Below are 22,224 nucleotides of genomic sequence, written 5' to 3' on the forward strand. Positions count from 1 at the left end.
AATATTAGTAATTAACTTTCAACAAATCAATTCTAAAATTCAAATTAAATCATATCCATCAAATTGTATTTGATAAATTAAAGGTAAAATTAAATATGTTCACAACACTAAATTTATTTTATTAGCAAAATGATGAAAAATTCAAACTTGATAATATTAGCAATTATCTTTTATCAAATCAACCATAAGACCTGAGCTAAACATATCTTTAAGTACCAAAATATATAATTTTTATCAAATACATGTATTAGGTTGGACTAAGAAAAAAAAATACCAAATGATGATATTTTATTATAATCTATTAAATTGATTAAAGCTTACCTAAAAGCTCTCCAATTTGAGGCGAAGGTGATATTATTGGAACTTTTTATTATTTAGGGTTGAGCTCAAATTTAAAATTGAGAGTTATTGAAAATGAAATAGAAGTAAAGAAGTCAAGGACTAGGACTAACCCTAATAAAGCAGCAGTATTTTTGGAATTCTCTTTGGTGGGTAGCTCAGACTAAAAATCTAAATCTTCTGGTTTGTTTTTCCCTCCTGTTCATAAATTATATTATATATGTAAATTCAAAAAGAAGGGTGGTCTTGAGTAGCGAAATATGAAGGAAAACGAGGTGATTTGCATCGCTCAAGATCCCAGTAGTCATAAATTTTGTAATAAATATGGATGGATAGGCCAAGGAGTGTAAAAAATTGAGTTACACAGAAATACTTACGACAATCGAAGTCAGAAACCGCCAAAGCAGCAACTACCTCACGGTTCATTTACAGATGCCCCTTAATACTTTCCAATCATCATCATCTTCAACATTAGACCTGTGACAAGGCCAAAAGAAATGGCTCCACATTGCTTGTATCTTTACAAAGGGAAATAAAAATAAGTAAAAACAAAAAGCCAAGAAATAATACTCCATTTCCTCTACAGCACGTCGTAACCCCATCCAAACAAAATCCAGATAAATCCTCCAAACCCAGGTACATGAGCACACAAGATAATTTGGATAACGGCTCATCAGAAGGCCTCATTTTTCAGAAACCAAAAACTTCCATACAGAACTGAATATATAACTCCTGGTCAAGGGAGAACTGCAGCCATTGCCAAAGTTTTGAATAGTCCATTCCCAGAAGATAAATGTCCAAGCATCGCAGGAGTTCCAACAATGGCCTTCAAGAATCAGAGATTTCCAGAAAAATCGTCATACTTAGCAAGCAATAATCAGCAAGATTGCAAGAGTTGGCTAATCCAGGCCAGAATGGCTTTTAAAACATGATTCTAGACAGATGCATCAATTTCCTTTCCATGATCCTCCTCACGAATACTCCTCTTAAACCTTCTTAACCATATATCATAATCCATAGGATAAGGCGTTCCGCACAAGCTGTCAACATAATCGGCAAATGCTTTCAATACAGTAGAGACATCACCCAATTTCTGCTGAATCAACCTCCTAGACCATGACGTCTCTCTCCACTGTAGTTCCCCTTCAACAGAATCAAGATCAGGGAAAGCACCTCCACATGCAAAATAAAGCATGTAAACCAGGCTCTCAGCATCTGATGCTGAGCACAACTTTCCCTCCTGTAAAGCAAAAGTAGATGAAAAATGAAGGTTCATTGCAGGGCGGTCCCTATCTTCTAAAATAGCATGTCCCCAACCAATAAGGACAAAATATGGACGACTTTCACCAGATCTTACACAGATCACATTTTCTGGTCGAATGTCTCCATGCCTAATGCCTTCTGATGAGGCGGTAGAAAGAGCAGATAAACAGTCATGACAACACCTGATAGCCTCATCCACACCAAAATGACCTTCACTAACCATATCAGCAACGGTTTCACCAACTGGGCTGGTCACAAGAATCGGGGTGCCACACCAAGGGTGATCACAGTTTCCACCTGAACTGGGTCTCCGACACTGACCAGGATGAATAATCCTTCCAGATGCACTCAATTGAGGTAGATATTTGCCAGATAGGCCTTTCTGTTTCATAATAGTCAATACCTTGGTTTGTCTCTGAACCAGATACCACAAATTCATATCTTCCCATGCTGGTTCCAGCTGAGAAGGATGAGAACCCACGTAGAGAAAGAGGGACTTTCCTGGGTCTTCAACTGGTGAAGCAATGTAATAAGGAAGCTCACCATTACTCCTGATTTGGTTAATATGGTAACCTCTTTCCCAGTTTGAATCCTCCAACCATAATACAGATCCTACTTCCTGCTTCAGCGACTCAGACTCAAGCTTGACAGATTCATCCTGAACTTCAACAATTTCGGGAGAGACACCATGCTGCTGGAACCTAAATAAACCACTTCCATTCACTCTGGTATCCCCCAACTGCCTCTCCAGTCTCCTTGTTTGGAGGCGACAACCATGGTCAGCAGCTAAATCTTCAATGGAGTGCTTAGGCAGACCAGCAAACTGCATAATACAGTAAAATGTTGCAAAAGTTACCTGCAAAGCACCAATATCTCCCCAATTGGCATTCCCAAGCTTGTTCCAGATCCTATCAACTGGAGATACAGCAATTCTGGCATGCCTTTGTATCCACTCAGCAGCACACTTATAGACATTATTCACATCAAAATCCATTTTATTTACATCTCCTTCAACTTTAACAACTCCACCATATTGAGAATCAACAAGAAGAACAAAGGCAGAATTTGAACTCAGAGGAAGATTCTGCCTGCTTAAACGCCTTGATATCAGCATGCGCAAGGCATAGAAAAGAGCCTCGCCTAGGACATGCAGAGAAGGCTGTTGTTCGCTTTCCCCAACAAGGCTTTGAATACCAGGCCTCAAAAGAGCCAGTTCAAGAAGATTGTCCCACTTTCCATGAGGATGTCTTGGGTTCTTAAGCAATACACCAGAAGCGCAGAGACTTCCAAGTCTCCCACTAGCTATCGCGTTCTCTGCCTGGTAAAATTTTAAATTTTCTTTGTAAAGACAGGCAACAGAGAAAGGCATTGGCTCATCTTGACTCCAAAATGCCTCCCACAAGCCTTTCACAGTTGCATGTAAAAAATCTTCAACAGCAAGATATGCAGTTGCTTCTGCAGAATCAGATGTTGAAGCATAAACAGCATTTGGCATCCGAATAAGCTGTTGGAACGAAACTCCTTCCAAAGCATAGTCAAATTTTTGAAGATCTATTAACTCAAAAGGTACATCAAAGACAGGCTTCATCTGTGCTGACTTCTCATATAATGATTGAAACCAGTCTTCAAGATTTGCAGTAAAAGTTTCACAATCTACAAGTCTGTATAAAAATTCCTTGTGATTACGAGATTTACTGCCAGAGGACACACTGGACCTTTTTGTACCAGACCCAACTGATTCTTGGTCTGGGGACCCACCTGTCAAATATCATGTGCATTTGAGATAAGCTGACAATTAAGAAAATTACAATACCAGGCACCAAAATAGTTTAAACCAAAGAGAATAAGACTTATATTACAGATATAATACAGTGCAGTTAACAGTTCAGAATCTTTTGCATTCAACCCTTAGTTAAAAAGTTACTAACTCCATAAACAGAATACACACAGAGAAACCAAATCACTTCATGCTGAGGTAAAGATGATGATATGATACAAACTCTAGAAATCAACCAATACCAGACCAGAAAGTCCGTAATAAAAATTTAAAAAAAAAAATACCATGTTACAGGTTATCCATTTGATGTAGCCCTAATGAGGAAAATAAGATTTATTATGCCTCCCAATAATTTATCCCAGCCATTTGCCCCACTTGATGTGGCAAAAATCTGTTGTTTCAACTTTTAACATGCATTATTAATAGTTAATCCACTTTGGTAGATGTTTCTGTCACCTTTGATGTTGTCCAACAAACATTTGGCGCATCAGGTGGAATAAAAAGTTGTAACAAAATTTTGGAGCAAGTAGCACCACTCCCCGCATAATCTTAAAAGAAAGACTTCAGACATTATTTGAAATTTAAATTGTCAAAACGCAAAATTCATTTCTTAAAACTCATTATCTCAACTATTGAAAGCTAACCAAATGTCTGAAAAGTTATCCATTTAAATGAGCTTCACATAAAAATTAAGCCCAAATATATCATAGAAAGTCCATATCATAAATAATAATATAAGTCCAGAAATAAAAGATCATTTCCTCTAATAACCATCAAAAGGAGTACTCCTCCAAGACAATGGTTCAACTGCTAAGTTAGATGAATTTATATGGAAAATAAAATAAATAAATAAGAAAAGAATGAAAAAGAAAAAGAAAGTCAAAGGCAATCAATGTTCCACTTTCTGCCTGTTAATATTTTGTAAAGATGCTTTATTACAGTTCCAGTAATTTTTGCTTCACTTAAAACATGTCACGTTAATCTATTGATATAGAGTTTAATCCAAGATAGACAGTCAGGATGTTGTAGAATAATAAAAACACGGTATTAATGTAATAAATGTGCATTACGGGAGCTTATGAAAGTCATTATCTGCTTTCACTATTCTATTTATTCATATACATATTAGTTTATTCTCTCATTTATCAGGGAAGAAGAGTAAGATGCTTCAGAAAGTTCTTGTAAATACCTAAGCCATAGGTTTACAATAAACCTAGTAACATCACCAACAAAAATCCATTTCAATTATATTAATTAACAGAATCTTGAAAGAAAGATGTTTTGTATGGCAAGAACATGGCAATGCAAAAGCACAACTTCAGAAAAAATGGCTACCAAACAATGATTATACAACTCATATGTAGAAAATACCACAAGATTTCCTAATGATGGAAACATGCTAGTTGAGGAATTAAGTTATCTAGACTAGTAGGTTGGTTTATATTAATTTTCTTTATTTACCAAGTATGAAGGGTTAAGTGTTATATTTTGCATTTCTACCAGGGTTTAGTTATAAATACCTATTGTTATCTTAATCATGCATAGGCTTGGAATATGATGTGTTTGAGATACTGATATTTTATTGGATTTTTAAAATTTTGGTTATTGATTTAGACTTTTTGATTGAGAATTCAGATAACATTTTGAGTGCTTTGAATTTGGAATACTTGCACTAAATCATACCCTCTCAAGCTGACCACTTTAAATAAAAGCATATAGAAGTACACAAAGCAAAAGCCATTCTTATGGTTGTAACTTAATGCACAAATGAACCAGGTACAACTATATTCAAGAAAGAAAAAATCTCATTCTAGCCTACATATTTATTATTATAATAATTAGAAAAATGGAAACAAAAATGATGTCTACCTTCAAGAAGGATTCTATCTCATTGATCTATGACTAAAAATTCCAGATTTTGAAGTGATGGGTATGAAGAATTGATCACACTACGAATAAAGTCCACCATCACTCAGGATTGTAACTTCACTTTTTTTCTTACATCATGTTTTAAATTTTAGCTCAGATCTCTTTATACTGCGAAAATTCTAAGTTTAACCAATGTAATGGCTTCAAACATTCACAGAAACCAAAAAAATGGTGTTCAAGAGAAGGAACAAAAGGAACATGAACAGTAAAAAAATCTTCCATAAAACAGAAACAAAATGTGACACTGAGATTATATAGCCTTCTGCACTGTATTTGCGAGACAGTTTTAGGGCAACAGATGCATCATGTGTAGTCTTGTATGGCAAATATAGTCCTCTAGCTCATTTTTCAAAGGGAAACTAATGCATTGAAACGCTAATATAGTTACATAATGAGGTAAAATCACATTACCATGTTACCTTAAAAAAAGCTAAACACGAGAAACCCCTATGTGGAATCTAATTGCACACAGAAACAACCTAGCACAAAATAAGGCTGTTATTGTTGGATTAAGGAAACTCTATACAGTAAGAGAAGCCATTGTATTAAAAAGTCCATTGCAAGGCACAGACAAATGCGGCAAAACAGAAGTTACAGCTATCGATATCACCTTCTTGGCTGATGATGCTAATGCCACAGAGCAGTTCCAGACAGACCATGGACATCTACTGTATTTGTCTTAAAAAGGCTAAACTATATCAAATGGATCGATAATCAACTTAGATACAAAAAATTAAGAACTGAAGGTCAAAGAATACACCTCAATTTTTGTTATACTTAGTTACTTATCTTTCCCCAATTTTCCTTTCCACGATTAAAAAGGTTTTAACCAAAATTTTAAAAAGTTCTGTTTTAAAAGAAAGCAAATTTCAATATAATTAAGATAACAAGAAAGCAGTATATGTTAAGGGAAACAAGCAGAAAATTAAAAACATATATACATAAATAAATAAACAATTAATGAAAGAGAAAAAAAAAAGAGGGAGTAAAAAACGTGGAGGTGGAAGTAAACAGAGTCAAAAGCGAGGAATGGAGACAGCAAAGAGAGAATTTAGGGTTTAAATTTGGAGGAAGAAAGAGAAAAGAAGAAAGAATATACCTTCCATTCCTTCAGAAGTCAGATCTCTCTCTCTCTCTCTCTCTGTCTCTCTATTTTCAACTCCTCAGTCGAATAGGATTTCTATTTCTGTTCCTTTCTCCATTTTGTTCCCCGTGTGTTGTTGTTCACTCAATTAATTATTGAAACGAATTTCTAATTACTTTTCTAATTTTATTTCATGTAGTGTATTAAAAGTTTTTAGGCATTGAAATAATTAAATTAATAATTTATTTTCTGTAAAATAAAAACTGTTGGATTACCAAAAAAAATAATTTAAATTTAAATAACTCGCATCATGAATCTAAATGAGATAAATGAAAGTTCACCTATTTGAGTAGACAAAAATATTTTTGGCAGGAAAAAAAATTGTGTTCAAATCTAACCTTATCTTCTAACCTTTACTATATTCATTCGATGAAAAGTGATGGAAATAAGCTCTTGAAGTTTTCATAGTATTTCAAAATTCTATTTTATGTTAAGACTATGAATTTCAGATACACTGGTCTTTTATTTAAAACACCTTTTGATTGTAGGAATTTTGGAAATTTAAAATCAAAACCTTAGAGGGCAAAGAATATAATATTATGATTTTGTAATAAGATTAGTAAGTTGTATGTTACGTTACATTGTTTGATTCATTTGCTTAGAATGTAAAATTTAAGTGTTTGGTTGACAGAATGTGAAATTTTCTTCTACAAGTATATTTTTACTAAATTATTCTTGTTATAGAAAATGTTTTTAATAGGTTTAGTTCATTTAAATTTTTTTAGTCTCAATTTTCATAAAATAATGATTAATTATTACAATTCTACTTTTTATTACCATTTATATATTGATAGGTAAATATATGATATTGAAATAAATTTACAAATCATAATTATAATAATTCATAAAAAGTTATTGCATGACCAACCATAATTATAACTATATGCTAATAATAAAAGGGCAAACTACATCGCAGATCACTTTAAAATAACGTCATTCCTATTTTGGTTACTCTAATTTTTTTTTGTCAATTTAGTCACTGTTGTTAGAGAAATTGTTCAAAATGGTCACTCAAACATTAAACCATTAACGAATTGCTGACTGGACCTATTACATTAACATTTTTTTCCACCTAAACCATTCTAGTGACTTCTTCTTTACATTGCTCAAGGCACAACCTCAACTACTTAATGATTGGAAGGCAAAGCTCTGGTCTAGATTTTTTTTTCTCTCGGAAATCTATTTGTTGTTACATATAGTCTTTGACAATATCCTCATATGGATAAAGCTTTAATCCCATACTTGCCAATTATTCTACTATTATAGTGTTAAAAAATTGCCCTACAAGTGTATGTTACAATGTACCTGAATGACTGTCAATGTATTGCTTTCTATGTGGGTATTGGACTTGACACAAAAAAAATTTGATATGTATGTCATGATTGAGGTTAGCTTCTAGCCATAATGCCAAATCTTGGTTATATTTAAAATATTCCAGCTTCTTATGTTAAAATTTGAGCTCTATAGCTGTAACAGCCCAATTTCGGTAAAATCGGAACAGTGGTCTCGAGACTACAAATTCGAGCCGAAAAATAAAATTTATTTTTATTTTATTATATGGTTTATATTATGATAGACATGTCATGTGAAAATTTTGATAAGAAAATTTTACTGATTATGTGCCTAATTACGAGAAGGACTAAATCGCATAAAATGCAAAAGTTGGATTCTAATAGCTAGAAGGATCAAATAGCTATGGAATTCAAAAATTAATGTCCTTATATGGTAATTAGACCATTAAAGAAAGTATGTAGATATTTTGTTATGACTCATCCACGGAAAAATAAAAAAGGCTAAGGACTAAATTGAAAAGATGAAAAGTTATTAAATTACAATTTAATTAAATGAAAAAGAAAAAAAAATCATATAATCTTCCCCAAATATTTCCATGGAAACCCTAGGAAAGATGAATAAGACTTATCAAGCTTATTTGGGTAAGTAATCAAGCCCTGTTTTTAGTAATTTTTATATTTTTGAAACCGAGATAGTCTAATCTATCTATTTGGGGGGATCAATTTGAGAAGTTATCAAAGTATGAAAAATGGGTCATGATATGCTGAAAATTAGAAATTTTTAGTAGAAAATGAAAGATTGTTGATAAATAAACAACTTTTACAAAGTGATTTTTTATGAAGACATGATTTAAGGACTAAAATGTAAAGTTGTGAAATTTGATGAAAAATGCTGAATTTTTATGAATACATGTGCTGTAAATTTTTTAATGGGATTTTGCTTAGGCTTGGAATAGGGAGTAAATTGCACAAATTTTATATTCCGAGCCTAGGGACAAAATGGGAATTTATGGAAAAGTTAGGGACAAAATGGTAATTTTTCCTAGGATAGATATGAAATATGATAAATTGATGTTAAATTTACTCGTATAGATCCGGATAGACCAAATTCGGAGCTAGAAAGAGGAAAGAGGAAAATGTCGGATTAGTAGATTTTACATACACGAACATTGTCGAGGTAAGTTCGTGTAACTAAACTGCGTTTATTTACATGCTTGCATTGATTATGTTTATGTAAATGTTATAGATATCATAAATATGTGAAATGATTACATATCCGATCAAGCCCGATAAATAAAAATGGTTAAATTAAATGATAATGCTCGATAGATGATAAAGGATAAACAATGAGAATGTTACTTATATGCTTGAAATGAATGTGGCTTATTTGAATTACATGAATGTTGTGGATGTATAAAATAATCACATGCCGATAATGCTTGAGAAAAATGTTTAAATCCCGGTTGAATAAATGGAAAATCGATGGATATGTGATTTCCCGAAATAAATGAGGTCTTGCATTTGTTGCCAATGGGATTTAACTCGGATGAGTAATCCTATTGACCTCATTACAGAAAGGATTTATCCCGGATGTGTAATCCAGATCGAGCTCTTTAGAGCATATGACATAAAAAAGGATTTAGCCTGGACTGGTAATCCTGTTGTATACATGTGTAGCTCGAGAGTGTACTCTTCAATATAGTACCTTATGGGTACCATTGGACATGAATTGACGGATCCTAATTCGTACACCTCGAGTGTATTACCTGCGTATCCATTGATATTTTGAATAAATTCAACGGGTGAGAATTCCAGACATGAGAAGTTATGAATGATAAAATGAGTTATTACATGTATCTGTCTGAAATACAAGTAAATGATGATACATGAAAAATGATATATGAAAACACGAGATGATGATATTTGTACATGGACTTTATTTGATGAATATATTTTCATTCTTGATTATAGACTTGTACACATTGAGTGTGCTAATCGTGGCCTTAATATTCTGAGTAATATGGGTAAATTTTGGATATGAAATGATCTAACCTCAAAATGAACTATTATGAAATTATACTTGAAATAATGAGATGAATTATGCATGTTGAATGAATACATGTTGTGGAAAGCATATCTTCTTGGAAACTTGATTGTTGTTAAGCCCATACATGATTTGATGTTATTATGGAATATATGACTAACAAAGGCAATGAGAATGTGTGTAGGGCTTCAAGGCAAATTGATTGATTAAGCCTTACATAGTTACCTCAAAATAGAATGAATGGTAAGTTAAGAACCATGTTATACGAACTTATTAAGCATTTTATGCCTACTTAGTTTTATTTCCCTGTTTTAGAGTAAATCAGAAGCTCATTGGATTAGAAGCTCGACGAAGATCACTCACACTATCTATCGGCCATGTCGGTATATTATGGTAAATCAATTATGGTTGTAATGGCATGTATAGGTTATATTGGCCATATTGACATGTAAATGTAAATGATGCTTGTAATCTAGCGATTGGAATGGCTAGTAATGGTTTGTTTTGATATATTTGTAATGTCATACTATGATAGCAACATATGTGTTAAGTAGTTGACCAAACTTTGTCTAACATATGGACTAAACTAAGGCAAGATTATGAACATGTATGCATGTAATGGTATGCCATGTTGAAAGATAGAATTTGCTTAATTTGAATGCTAGAATTGATTGGTTTATAGATGTGAGTTTTAGTGCAGGTCATTGGTGTGATTTTGGGTGAGAAATGAAGCTAGAAATGGCTTTATTTCGTCCACACGGACAGACACACGGGCGTGTGTCTAGACCGTGTGTGACACACAGCCTAGTACATGGGTATGTGGTTAGGTCGTGTGTCCCCTGCACCTAAATTTTGAGAAAAAGAATGCTTAGAATTGAGCACACGGGCAGAGACACGGGCGTGTGTCTCAGCCGTGTGTGCTACACGGCTTAGAACACGAGCGTGTGTCTTGGCCATATGAAACCTGCACCTAGTTTCAAAGTGAATTAATTGACCACATGGCCTAGCACATGGACATGTGGCATTGCCATGTGTGCAAGTCAGAGAGTTACACGGGGTCGAACACAGCCTGTAGCACGGGCGTGTCCCAGGGTCACACGGGCGTGCCCCATGGACCATACAGGAGTGTGAGCCCTGTAACTTGGAAAATTTTTGAAATCTCACGAAAAATTCTTAGAGTTCCCGATTAAGTCCCGACTCGATTCTAATGCTCGTATTAGGCCTCGAGGGTCCAATTAAGGGAAGTTTTAAATGATCTCAGTTAATGAAAAGTAATTTACATGAATTATCTGAAAGTGTTTCAAAAGTTTTCGATAATGCTCCGTAACCCTGTTTCGGCGACGGACACGGGTTAAGGGGTGTTACAATAGCAATATTGTTATATAGTGTAAATGTGTCTGTTAACAACCAATGTAACAAGATGTTACTGGGGTTGCTAGAATAATGTGTTTAACAAAGAGCAACAAGTAAAAAATGCTACTACAGGAATGCCATTAATGTCTACATACATCTATGAGGGCTTGCTTAGAGAATGATTCTTTTTCATAGTACATGTAACGCCCTGATTTTCGGGATTTTTTCGGGTTTCTGTGATTTTTGGTAAATTTTGAAATTTTGGTGTTATGAATATTGGAATGGTGTTTAAATGTGTTAATAGGTATTTAGAAGGCCCAAGCCTAGGTTAAACATGGTAAAATATCAAGGTTGGATTTTAAGTGAATAGGAGACTGGGTTAAGTGGGCTTTAAGAAGAACTTCGTAAGTCATGACACAAATAAGGCTTTGGTAAAGTGGCAAGGTGGCGCCACTAGATTCCTAAAAAAATGGCGCATGAGAAGGAATTGAAGGTCCAAGGTTCGAGTCGCAAGGTAGGCATGTAGTTACTTTTTAATTTTGGACATGTGCTAGGCACATGATCACTCAAGAGAATTTCGGCAAGGGCTTTAGGGAGGTTGGGCCGATTGCTTTAGTTGATATTAGGGATAGGTTCTTTTCTTTTTCTGTCTTGGAGGATTAGGGTTAGCCACCTGAAAGTTTTCATTAATTCATTCTGAGTTCTCACAAAAGCCGAAAACGCAAGTTCCTCTTCTTGATGCCGAATTTTCTCTCTCTCTTTTTCTCTATTTTCTTTCTTCCCTTATACTTCTTCTGTTAGGCGAAACCTTTTGATCACCCTACTCATCTCCTCTGTCGATCCCATCCTCCACAAAACCTCCTAGCCATTTGCCATAAAAGCCGAATCCCGAAACTCACTACTTGTGTCGATTTTTCCAAAGCCAAAATCCTTCGGTATTTTTGTTCCTCTTGATCAACATTCATCTTCTCTAAACCCTTGGTACCGGTCGGCAGCATTATTCCAAGGTTATAGCCTCAAATCATCATCTTCTTCACTACTTAAAAAGCCAAAATACCATAAGACTTAGGGGCTTATAGCCGAAACTTCAGATCTCTTGGATTCGGGTTCTGCCATCATTTAGAGGATAGATCTACATCAGATCTGCGTAGAAATCAAGAAGGAATAAGTGGTAAGTGCTCATTACTTCAGATCTAGTCTTATTTCTTTCAAGTTAGAAAAAACCGAAGTCCTTAAAGGTTAGGGAGGCTGTCGATTTGGGCTTGTAGCTCTAAGGGATGTTATAACTGTTTTATTTTGATAATAGTGTGATCTAGAGGCTGCTGGTCGAAGGCTTGGACAAGTGGAAGGACTGGATCTAAACCTAGTCGCTAATTTTGGCAAAGGTAGGATCGCTAGCGCCTAAAGTGCTTTTGGCCGAATATGGTAAGGGGGTTAATACGTAGTTCCTTTTTTATAGTTAGATTAATGTGTTAGTAATCCAATTGTAGGCAGTTCGTGTGTGTGGATCTCGTCAGCATATCGTCTAAACAGGTGTGTAACTGACACCCTTTCATAGTCCAGATCGGTAAAAGCCGAAATGCCGAAATGCCGAAAAACTGGTATTTTGTGGACTTGCGAGTGTGCGAATGCTCGTGAGGTAAATCGAGTAACGTTTTCAGTAAACTATAATGTTTAGGCTGCAGAGTGCATGATTTTTGTGCTTTTGATATTTTTGGGCTTTATGGGCCAAAATTGGGATAGTGGGCCAACGGGCTCAATTTGGTAAGAACTCTCGGTAAGTGTTTCTGTTAGTACGCAAAAGGTGGAAATATGCATGAAAACCCTTAAAACTGATAAAATTACTGAAACAGCTTTATAGGTGGAAAATTTACAGATTTACCCCTAGGAGTAATATTACTAATATACCCCTAGGGTTAAGGTTGACCTGAATGCATGTGTGACTGTTATTATTTACTGCATGCCATGTTATTATTATCTGATGCATGGGACTGGGATACTGATAGAGGAAGTACTGAAAGTGGCTTGTCTACGTACTGGAGGCTTTGCCTCAACTTACTAATAACTGAGCAGCAATGCTGCAACTGTGGAGTGTAGGGCTGGGTGGGTTGAGCTATTCCCCACATGGAGTGTAGGGCTGGTACGGGTGGAGTGTAGTAGTTGGTTATAGGCTGGGTTGGGCTTGCATACACGAATATGTCTGATCTGTTCTAGAATGGGCCTCTAGGCCATACTGTTATCTTAAAATGGGGCTAAGGTCCAGTTTATTCTAAAAAGGGCTTCGGCCCAATACACACTGTTATCTGAATGGGCTTAGGCCCAATGGACTTGAGCTGACTTGGGCTTTGAATAGGCTTTCCTTACACACCGAGTTTCCAAACTCACCCCTTTCCCTTCCATCCTTGCAGGTGAGCCCTAGTTGGTGGACTTGGAGCTGGGCGGGATTCAGAGTGGCCACGAAGATTAATTTCTATTTTTTTAAGTTTCGCAATTATTATTTTGATTATTTTGTTTCTGGTTTAAGTTGTAATAAGGCCGCCCTTCTTATTATTTTATTTATTTTGGGTATTTAAATTGGTTAGCTTTAGGGCGCGTTTTATAAAAGTTTCCTATTTTCAAAATATCACAATAACCGAGCAAAGCTTCCGTAATGTAAACATTTTCAAAGAAAATGAGTATTTTAAATAGACTTAAACTTAATTAATTATTCGTGGACTAGTAACAGGCTTAAAATGTGGCAATGGATGTGCGCATGTCTAGGATTGGATCGTGAAGAGCTTGGTACTTAAACAGTCCAACAGACTCACCTTCTCTTTTCTGGCTTCCTACCTGGTGCACAGCTTCCGTTCACTTTAACTTAAAACAAAACATTCTTCAAACCCTAAGAAAGATTTTTGGATAAAACATGACTAAAGAACATTCCTCATGTGACACGCTGAATTCGGTCGTAACGTCTAGGCCGAGTTTGGGGTGTTACATTTAGTGGTATCAGAGCCTGGTTGCAACAACTCGACTGTGGATCGGGTCCAAAAAAGGTTTTCAAAACTTTGAGCCCAAAGAGGGTATTTTTGAAAAAATCTGATTTTTGAAACCAAATTTTTGTTGAAAGGAGATAATTTCCAAACCTGTTTTCTTTAAACCAAAAGTGTGAGAAATGGATTTCAAAAGGGCCTAAATCTTTTGAGTTTGTCTGAAAACTGATGAGGTGGCACACTGAATCCCCGACACCAAGTCTGTAAGTATCTTTACCAAGTCTGTAAGTATCTTTCTGTTCTATATACTGAATTGTACTGTAGATAATACTGAGCCTTAGAGATAGTACTATAGATAATGTAGCATTAAGGCTACAAAATTGAGACTATAGGGTAAACTAAGCCCTAGGGAACTGAGACAGTAGCTAAACTGCAGTCGTGCGAGAATAACTTTGAAACTTTATCTGTTCATAAGATATTCTGTAATAAACAGTGGAAACAATAAACTAACGACATAAAATTCGTAAACAGATAAATCGATATGAGTACGAGAGCTACTCGGGGAAGAGGCCATGGTCGAGGCCGAGTTAGTACTCAAGTTGGATCTTCGTCATCTGAACACATACTAGCTGGCAAGGTACGACCACCACCGGTGGATGAAAATGGGTCGTATGATCGGGCCGCGGGGGACGACGCTCTGTCCCAGGCCATGTTGAGAGTTTTGGAAATGGTGGCCGGAGCTAATGTCGGGCCCATGAATAGGGGGTCCATTTCTGAGCGACTCCGGGCCAACAGAGCTGTTGTTTTTAAGGATATATCTGGAGTAGCCCCAAATGTGGCTGAGTACTGGCTGGAAGCCACAGAGCAGATTATGGATGACCTGGACTGCTTAGTGGAGTAGAAGTTAAAAGGGGCGGTGTCATTACTGCGAGACGAGGCGTATCAGTGGTGGATCACTGTGAGAGAGGGTACCCCAGCTGAGAGGGTAACTTGGGAGTTGTTCAAGCAATCTTTCAAGGCGAAATATGTCAGAGCTAGCTATGTGGATGCACGAAGAAAGGAATTCCTGAACCTAAACCAGAGTAGTAAGACCGTTGCTGAATATGAGACAGAGATTCTGCGATTGAGGCGGTACGCTAGTGGCATTGTCTCCACCGAATTTGAGCGCAGTGTTCGTTTTGAGGATGGCCTTAGGGATGAGCTAAGGGTGCTCATAGCTCCATAGAGAGAGCGCGATTTTGCTGCACTGGTAGAGAAGGCTAAGATAACCGAAGAGGTGAAGCAAGCCAAACGAAAGAACCGCGACAGGGATCGAAACCGGTTCAGGAGGGATGCTGGACCAGCTGGTACTGCAAACTGAAATGTTAATAGAGCTAGGACGGAGGAACCAGTTCGAACGGTTCCGGTGAACACGGTTAGACCACAAGCTTGTGGAGATTGTGGTAGAATGCATCTGAGGGAATGCTGGAAGCGTTCTGGGGCTTGTCTTCGTTATGGATCAAAGGAACATAGGATCAGGGACTGTCCTAGGAGGCTAGTTTAGACTCAAGGGGCTGTGCAACCTGTCCAACCAGCGCAAGGTGGACCGCCGCCGCCGAGAGGTCAAGGCCAAGGTTGTGGTGGCAATGGCCGTGGACGTGGGGCACCTGGCAAGGGTACTGTTAATGCTGATACTCGTCAGCCAACTTTGGTATATGCTGCTCGTCGCCGCGAGGAGGGTGACGCACCTGATGTCATAACTGGTACGTTTTTGATCTCTGGCGTACCTTATACTACTCTGATAGATGTGGGGTCAACTCATTCGTATATTGCATGTGACATTTCTGGGGCATTAGGTGTTCACTTTGAGGAGACTGTGTGTGGGGTAACTGTGATAAGTCCTTTAGGTCACTCGGTTAAAGTAGAGAAACTCTTTAGGGAGGTGCCTTTAGAGACTCAATGTAGGATTTTCTGTGGAGACTTGATGGAGTTACCGTTCGGAGAATTCGATTTGATCCTAGGGATGGATTGGTTGACCAAGCATAGGGCAACGCTGGATTGTGTAGCTAAGAGGATGGTGTTAAGGACTATTGATGATGAAGAGGTAATGATTATTGGAGAACGAAGAGATTACTTGTCCAATGTAGTATCGGCTTTGAGGGCTGAGAAACTGATGCGCAAGGGATGCAAGGCATATTTGGATTTTGTAAGCCAAGTTGAAACTGAGGATCTGACTGCGGAGACCGTCAGAACTGTTAGGGAATTCCGAGATGTTTTCCTATAAGAGCTTCCTAGATTACCTCCAAATCGGGAGGTTGAGTTTGGAATCGATTTGCTGCCTGGAACAGCTCCAGTATCCATTGCACCCTATAGGATGGCACCGAAAGAGTTAGTGGAACTGAAAGCTCAAATCCAAAAGTTGTTGGATAGAGGCTTCAGTAGACCTAGTGTGTCTCCATGGGGAGCATCGGTCCTGTTTGTGAAGAAAAAGGATGGGACGATGCGCATGTGCATTGATTATCGCTAGTTGAACAAACTGACGATAAAGAACAAATACCCACTGCCAAGAATTGATGACTTATTTGACCAACTTAAAGGAGCTTCAGTATTTTCCAAGATTGACCTTCGATCTGGATACCATCAGCTAAGGGTAAAGGAAGTGGATATTCATAAGACAACATTCAGAACTCGATATGGTCATTACGAGTTCCTGGTTATGCTGTTTGGGTTGATGAACGCACCTGCCGCTTTCATGGATTTGATGAATCGGATATTCTAACCTTACTTGGACCGATTCGTGGTAGTTTTCATCAATGATATTCTGGTATATTCAGAAACCAAGGAGAAACATAAGGAGCATCTACGTATTGTGCTGTAAGTGCTGGGAGAGAAGCAACTGTACGCGAAGTTTAGTAAGTGTGAATTCTGGTTGCGAGAAGTGGCTTTTCTAGGTTATGTGGTTTCTGCTGAAGGAATTAGAGTGGATCCTCGGAAAATTGAGGTAGTTCTGGGATGGAAACTACCGAAGTCAGTATCGGAAATTCAGAGTTTTCTGGGTTCCGCAGGCTATTACCGAAGGTTCGTAGAGGGATTTTCTCTGATTGCCGCACCATTAACGAAACTGTTAAGGAAAGGGGTAGAATTTGTCTGGACTGAGAAACAACAAAAAGCTTTTGACCATTTGAAAAAGGTATTGACTGAAGCGCCAGTGTTGATTCAACCAGAGTTTGGGAAGGACTTCACTATGTACAGTGATGCGTTGCATGTGGGGTTAGGATATATACTGATGCAAGAGGGTAAAGTGGTCGCTTATGCTTCGCGACAGCTTAAACCTCATGAAGTGAACTACCCTACGCACGATTTAGATCTACCAGTAGTGATCTTCGCGTTGAAAATCTGAAGACATTACTTATATGGAGAAAAGTGTATTATATACACAGACCATAAGAGCCTAAAGTATCTGTTGACTCAGAATGAGTTAAACCTTAGGCAACGAAGATGGGTAGAGTTGCTTAAGGATTATGACTGTTCGATTGAGTACCACCCAGGTAAGGCTAACGTGGTGGCTGATGCGTTGAGTCGAAGTGTTGTTACTGATTTGAGAGCTTTGTTTGCACGTTTAAGTCTGTTTGACGATGGAAGTCTGTTGGCAGAATTGCAAGTGATGCCTACTTGGACTGAACAGATTAAAGAAAAATAGTTGAAGGATGATTCGTTAGTTCTTCTGTTTCGGCAAGTTGAGAATGGTGGGAATGAGGATTTTAGACTGAACGCTAACGGAGTTCTATGCTTTCGTGGAAGATTTTGTATTTCGAAAGACCCTGAATTGAGTCGGTTAATTTTAAAGGAGGCTCATGGTGGGCCTTGTGCCATGCATCTTGGAGGGAATAGTTATATCGAGATCTGCGAGAGGTGTACTGGTGGCCTGGACTGAAACGAGAGGTGACTAAATTTGTTAGGAAATGTCTGACGTGCCAGCAAGTTAAGGCCGAGCACCAATTACCTTCTGGATTACTGCAACCGGTGAAAATTCCACTATGAAAGTGGGAGAGGGTAACTATGGACTTCGTGAGTGGGCTACCTTTGACACCCACCAGAAAAGATTCTGTGTGGGTATTGTGGATAAGTTAACAAAATCTGCACATTTCATACCAGTTCGTATTGATTACTCACTGCAAAAATTGGCCAGGTTGTATGTGGCAGAGATAGTGCGACTGCATGGAGTGCCAGTGTCGATTATTTCTGATCGAGACCCTAGGTTTACATCTCGGTTCTGGCAAAAGTTACAGGAGGCATTGAGTACACGATTGGATTTCATTATTGCTTTTCATCCTCAGACGGATGGACAGTCGGAAAGGGTTATTCAAATTTTGGAGGATATGTTAAGAGGTTGTATCATCGATTTTCATGGTAGTTGGGAGGACTACTTGCCATTGGCGGAGTTCGCATACAACAACAGCTACCAAACAAGTATTCAGATGGCTCCTTATGAGGCACTTTATGGGCGAAGATGTCGTACGCCTATGTGTTGGACAGAGTTGGGTGAACGACAAGTGCTTGGACCGGAGTTAGTGGCAGATACTTAAAGTAAGGTTAAGTTGATAAGAGATCGATTAAAGGAGGCATCTGATAGACAGAAGTCGTATGCGGATCTAAAGCGTAAAGGGATTGAGTTCGCTGTTGGGGATATGGTTTTCTTGAAGGTTTCACCTTGGAAGAAGATCTTGAGGTTCGGTAAGAAAGGCAAATTGAGTCCGCGGTTTATAGGGCCTTATCTGGTTCTTAAATGAGTAGGGCCAGTAGCGTATCAGTTGGAATTACTATGGGAGTTGGACAGAATCCATGACGTCTTTCATGTGTCTATGTTGAGACGATATCGATCGGATCTTTCACATGTCGTGCCAGTGGAGGAGATTGAAGTAAAGACTGATTCGACCTTTGAAGAAGAATCCGTACAAATTTTAGATCGATAGGTTAAAGTTTTAAGAAGGAAGTCGGTTCCATTGGTAAAAGTACTGTGGCGTAATCATGGAAGGGAATAGGCTACTTGGGAGTCAGAAGACACTATGCGTCAACAATACCCTCAACTATTTAGATCAGGTAAATTTCGAGGCCAAAATTTCTTTAAGGTGGGTAGAGTAGTAACGCCTTGATTTTCGGGATTTTTTCGGGTTTCTATGATTTTTGGTAAATTTTGAAATTTTGGTGTTCTGAATATTGGAATGGTGTTTAAATGTGTTAATAGGTCTTTAGAAGGCCCAAGCCTAGGTTAAATATGGTAAAATATCAAGGTCGGATTTTAAGTGAATAGGAGACTGGGTTAAGTGGGCTTTAAGAAGAACTTCGTAAGTCATGACACAAATAAGACTTTGGTAAAGTGGCAAGGTTGCGCCCCTAGATTCCTAAAAAAATGGCGCATGGGAAGGAATTGAAGGTCCAAGGTTCGAGTCGCAAGGTAGGCATGTAGTTACTTTTTAATTTTGGACATGTGCTGGGCACATGATCACTCAAGAGAATTTCAGCAAGGGCCTTAGGGAGGTTGGGCCGATTGCTTTAGTTGATATTAGGGTTAGGTTCTTTTCTTTTCTGTCTTGGAGGATTAGGGTTAGCCACCTAAAAGTTTTCATTCATTCATTCTGAGTTCTCACAAAAGCCGAAAACGCAAGTTCCTCTTCTTGATGCTGAATTTTCTCCCTCCATTTTTCTCCATTTTCTTTCTTCCCTTATGCTTCTTCTGTTAGCCGAAACCTTCTGATCACCCTACTCACCTTCTCTGTCGATCCCATCCTCCACAAAACCTTCATAGCCGTTTGCCATAAAAGCCGAATCTCGAAACTCACTACTTGTGCCGATTTTTCCAAAGCCAAAACCCTTCAGTATTTTTGTTCCTCTTGATTAACATTCATCTTCTCTAAACCCTTGGTACCGGTCGGCAGCATTATTCCAAGGTTATAGCCTCGAATCATCATCTTCTTCACCACTTAAAAAGCCGAAATACCATAAGACTTAGGGGCTTATAGCCGAAACTTCAGATCTCTTGGATTCGGGTTCTGCCATCATTTAGAGGATAGATCTACATCAGATCTGCGTAGAAATCAAGAAGGAATAAGTGGTAACTGCTCATTACTTCAGATCTAGTCTTATTTCTTTCAAGTTAGAAAAAACCGAAGTCCTTAAAGGTTAGGGAGGCTGTCGATTTGGGCTTGTAGCTCTAAGGGATGTTATAATTGTTTTATTTTGATAATAGAGTGATCTAGAGGCTGCTAATCGAAGGCTTGGACAAGTGGAACGACTGGATCTAAACCTAGTCGCTAATTTCGGCAAAGGTAGGATCGCTAGCGCCTAAGGTGCTTTTAGCCTAATATTGTTAGGGGGTTAATACGTAGTTCGTTTTTTATAGTTAGATTAACGTGTTAGTAATCCAATTGTAGGTAGTTCATGTGTGTGGATCTCGTTAGCATATCATCCAGACAGGTGTGTAACTGACACGCTTTCATAGTCTAGATCGGCAAAAGCTGAAAAGCCGAAATGCCGAAAAATCGGTATTTTATGGACTTGCGAGTGTGCGAATGCTCGTGAGGTAAATCGAGTAACGTTTTTGCTAAACTACAATGTTTAGACTGCAGAGTGCATGATTTCTGTGCCTTCGATATTTTTGGGCTTTATAGGTCAAAATTGGGATAGTGGGCCAACGGGCTCAATTCGGTAAGAACTCTAGGTAAGTGTTTCTGTTAGTACGCGAAAGGTGGAAATATGCATGAAAACCCTTAAAACTGATAAAATTACTGAAACACCTTTATAGGTGGAAAATTTATAGATTTACCCCTAGGAGTAAAATTACTGATATACCCTAAGGGTTAAGGTTGACCTGAATGCATGTTTGACTGTTATTATTTACTGCATGCCATGTTATTATTATCTCATGCATAGGACTGGGATACTGATGGAGGAAGTACTGAAAGTGGCTTGTCCACGTATTGGAGGCTTTGCCTCAACTTACTAATAACTGAGCAGCAATGCTGCAACTGTGGAGTGTAGGGCTGAGTGGGTTGAGCTATTCCCCACATGGAGTGTAGGGCTGGTACGGGTGGAGTGTAGCGGTTGGTTATAGGCTGGGTTGGGCTTGCATACACAAATATGTCTGATCTATTCTGGAATGGGCCTCTGGGCCATACTGTTATCTTAAAATTGGGCTAAGGTCCAGTTTATTCTGAAAAGGGCTTTGGCCCAATATACACTGTTATCTGAATGGGCTTAGGCCCAATGGGCTTGAGCTGACTTGGGCTTTGAATGGGCTTTCCTTACACACCGAGTTTCCAAACTCACCCCTTTCCCTTCCATCCTTGCAGGTGAGCCCTAGTTGGTGGACTTGGAGCTGGACGGGATTCAGAGTGGCCACGAAGATTAATTTCTGTTTTTTAAGTTTCGTAATTATTATTTTGATTTCTTTGTTTCTGGTTTAAGTTGTAATAAGGCCGCTCTTCTTATTATTTTATTTATTTTGGGTATTTAAATTGGTTAGCTTTAGGGCGCACTTTATAAAAGTTTCCTATTTTCAAATTATTACGGTAACCGAGCAAAGCTTCCTCAATGTAAACGTTTTCAAAGGAAATGAATATTTTAAATAGACTTAAACTTAATTAATTATTCGTGGACTAGTAACAGGCTTAAAGTGTGGCAATGGATGTGTGCATGTCTAGGATTGGATTCGTGAAGAGCTTGGTACTTAAGCAGTCCAACAGACTCACCTCCTCTTTTCTGGCTTCCTACCTGGTGCACAGCTTCCGTTCACTTTAACTTAAAACAAAACATTCTTCAAACCCTAAGAAAGATTTTTGGATAAAACATGACTTCTTTAGTAACATTCCCCATGTGACACGCTGAATTCGGCCGTAACGTCTAGGCCGGGTTTGGGGTGTTACAGTACACCCTCTAATTTATCATTATTGCAGACTTAAAGTTGCACTCACTCAGTAAATTCTTTTACCACTCAACTTTTCCTACTGAAGGTTTTTCTCAACTTTCATGGGAGTGAAATGGTTTTTCAAATTGCATTGATAACTAGTCCTTATTGAACATATAGGTTATAAAAATTTATAAACTTGGTTAATTGAATCCATGTATTGAAATAT

At 37.9% G+C, this 22,224-nt stretch overlaps 1 protein-coding gene across 4 annotated transcripts; it reads right to left on the bottom strand.

Annotated features, from left to right (window-relative positions):
• Window positions 1–684: 684 nt before the first annotated feature.
• Window positions 685–6,781, bottom strand: LOC107962148 (uncharacterized). Of its 4 annotated transcripts, none has more exons than XR_005928581.1 (3): window positions 6,408–6,519; window positions 910–3,360; window positions 685–816 (listed from the first exon to the last, which is right to left on the bottom strand). XR_005928581.1 is itself a non-coding variant. In XM_016898394.2 (2 exons), exons 1-2 carry the CDS (start codon window positions 6,412–6,414, stop codon window positions 1,274–1,276), a joined length of 2,094 nt encoding a protein of 697 aa, XP_016753883.1. In that variant the 5' UTR covers window positions 6,415–6,781; the 3' UTR covers window positions 685–1,273. The 4 variants fall into 4 exon arrangements, 2 of the variants coding, with proteins under 2 accessions (XP_016753883.1, XP_040971487.1); XR_001701525.2 differs by lacking the exon at window positions 6,408–6,519 and adding an exon at window positions 5,919–6,354; XM_016898394.2 differs by having other exon boundaries at window positions 685–3,360; window positions 6,408–6,781.
• Window positions 6,782–22,224: the final 15,443 nt, after the last annotated feature.

This window comes from Gossypium hirsutum, chromosome A06, assembly GCF_007990345.1.
Source record: "Gossypium hirsutum isolate 1008001.06 chromosome A06, Gossypium_hirsutum_v2.1, whole genome shotgun sequence".
NCBI lineage: Eukaryota > Viridiplantae > Streptophyta > Magnoliopsida > Malvales > Malvaceae > Gossypium > Gossypium hirsutum.

Excerpts from the sequence above, each read along its gene's own strand:
- LOC107962148 (XM_041115553.1), bottom strand. The coding sequence starts at position 5,973 with ATGTCCATGGTCTGTCTGGAACTGCTCTGTGGCATTAGCATCATCAGC. Across the intron at positions 3,361-5,918 it reads TAGCATCATCAGCCAAGAAG|GTGGGTCCCCAGACCAAGAA; the intron begins GTGATATCGATA and ends GATATTTGACAG.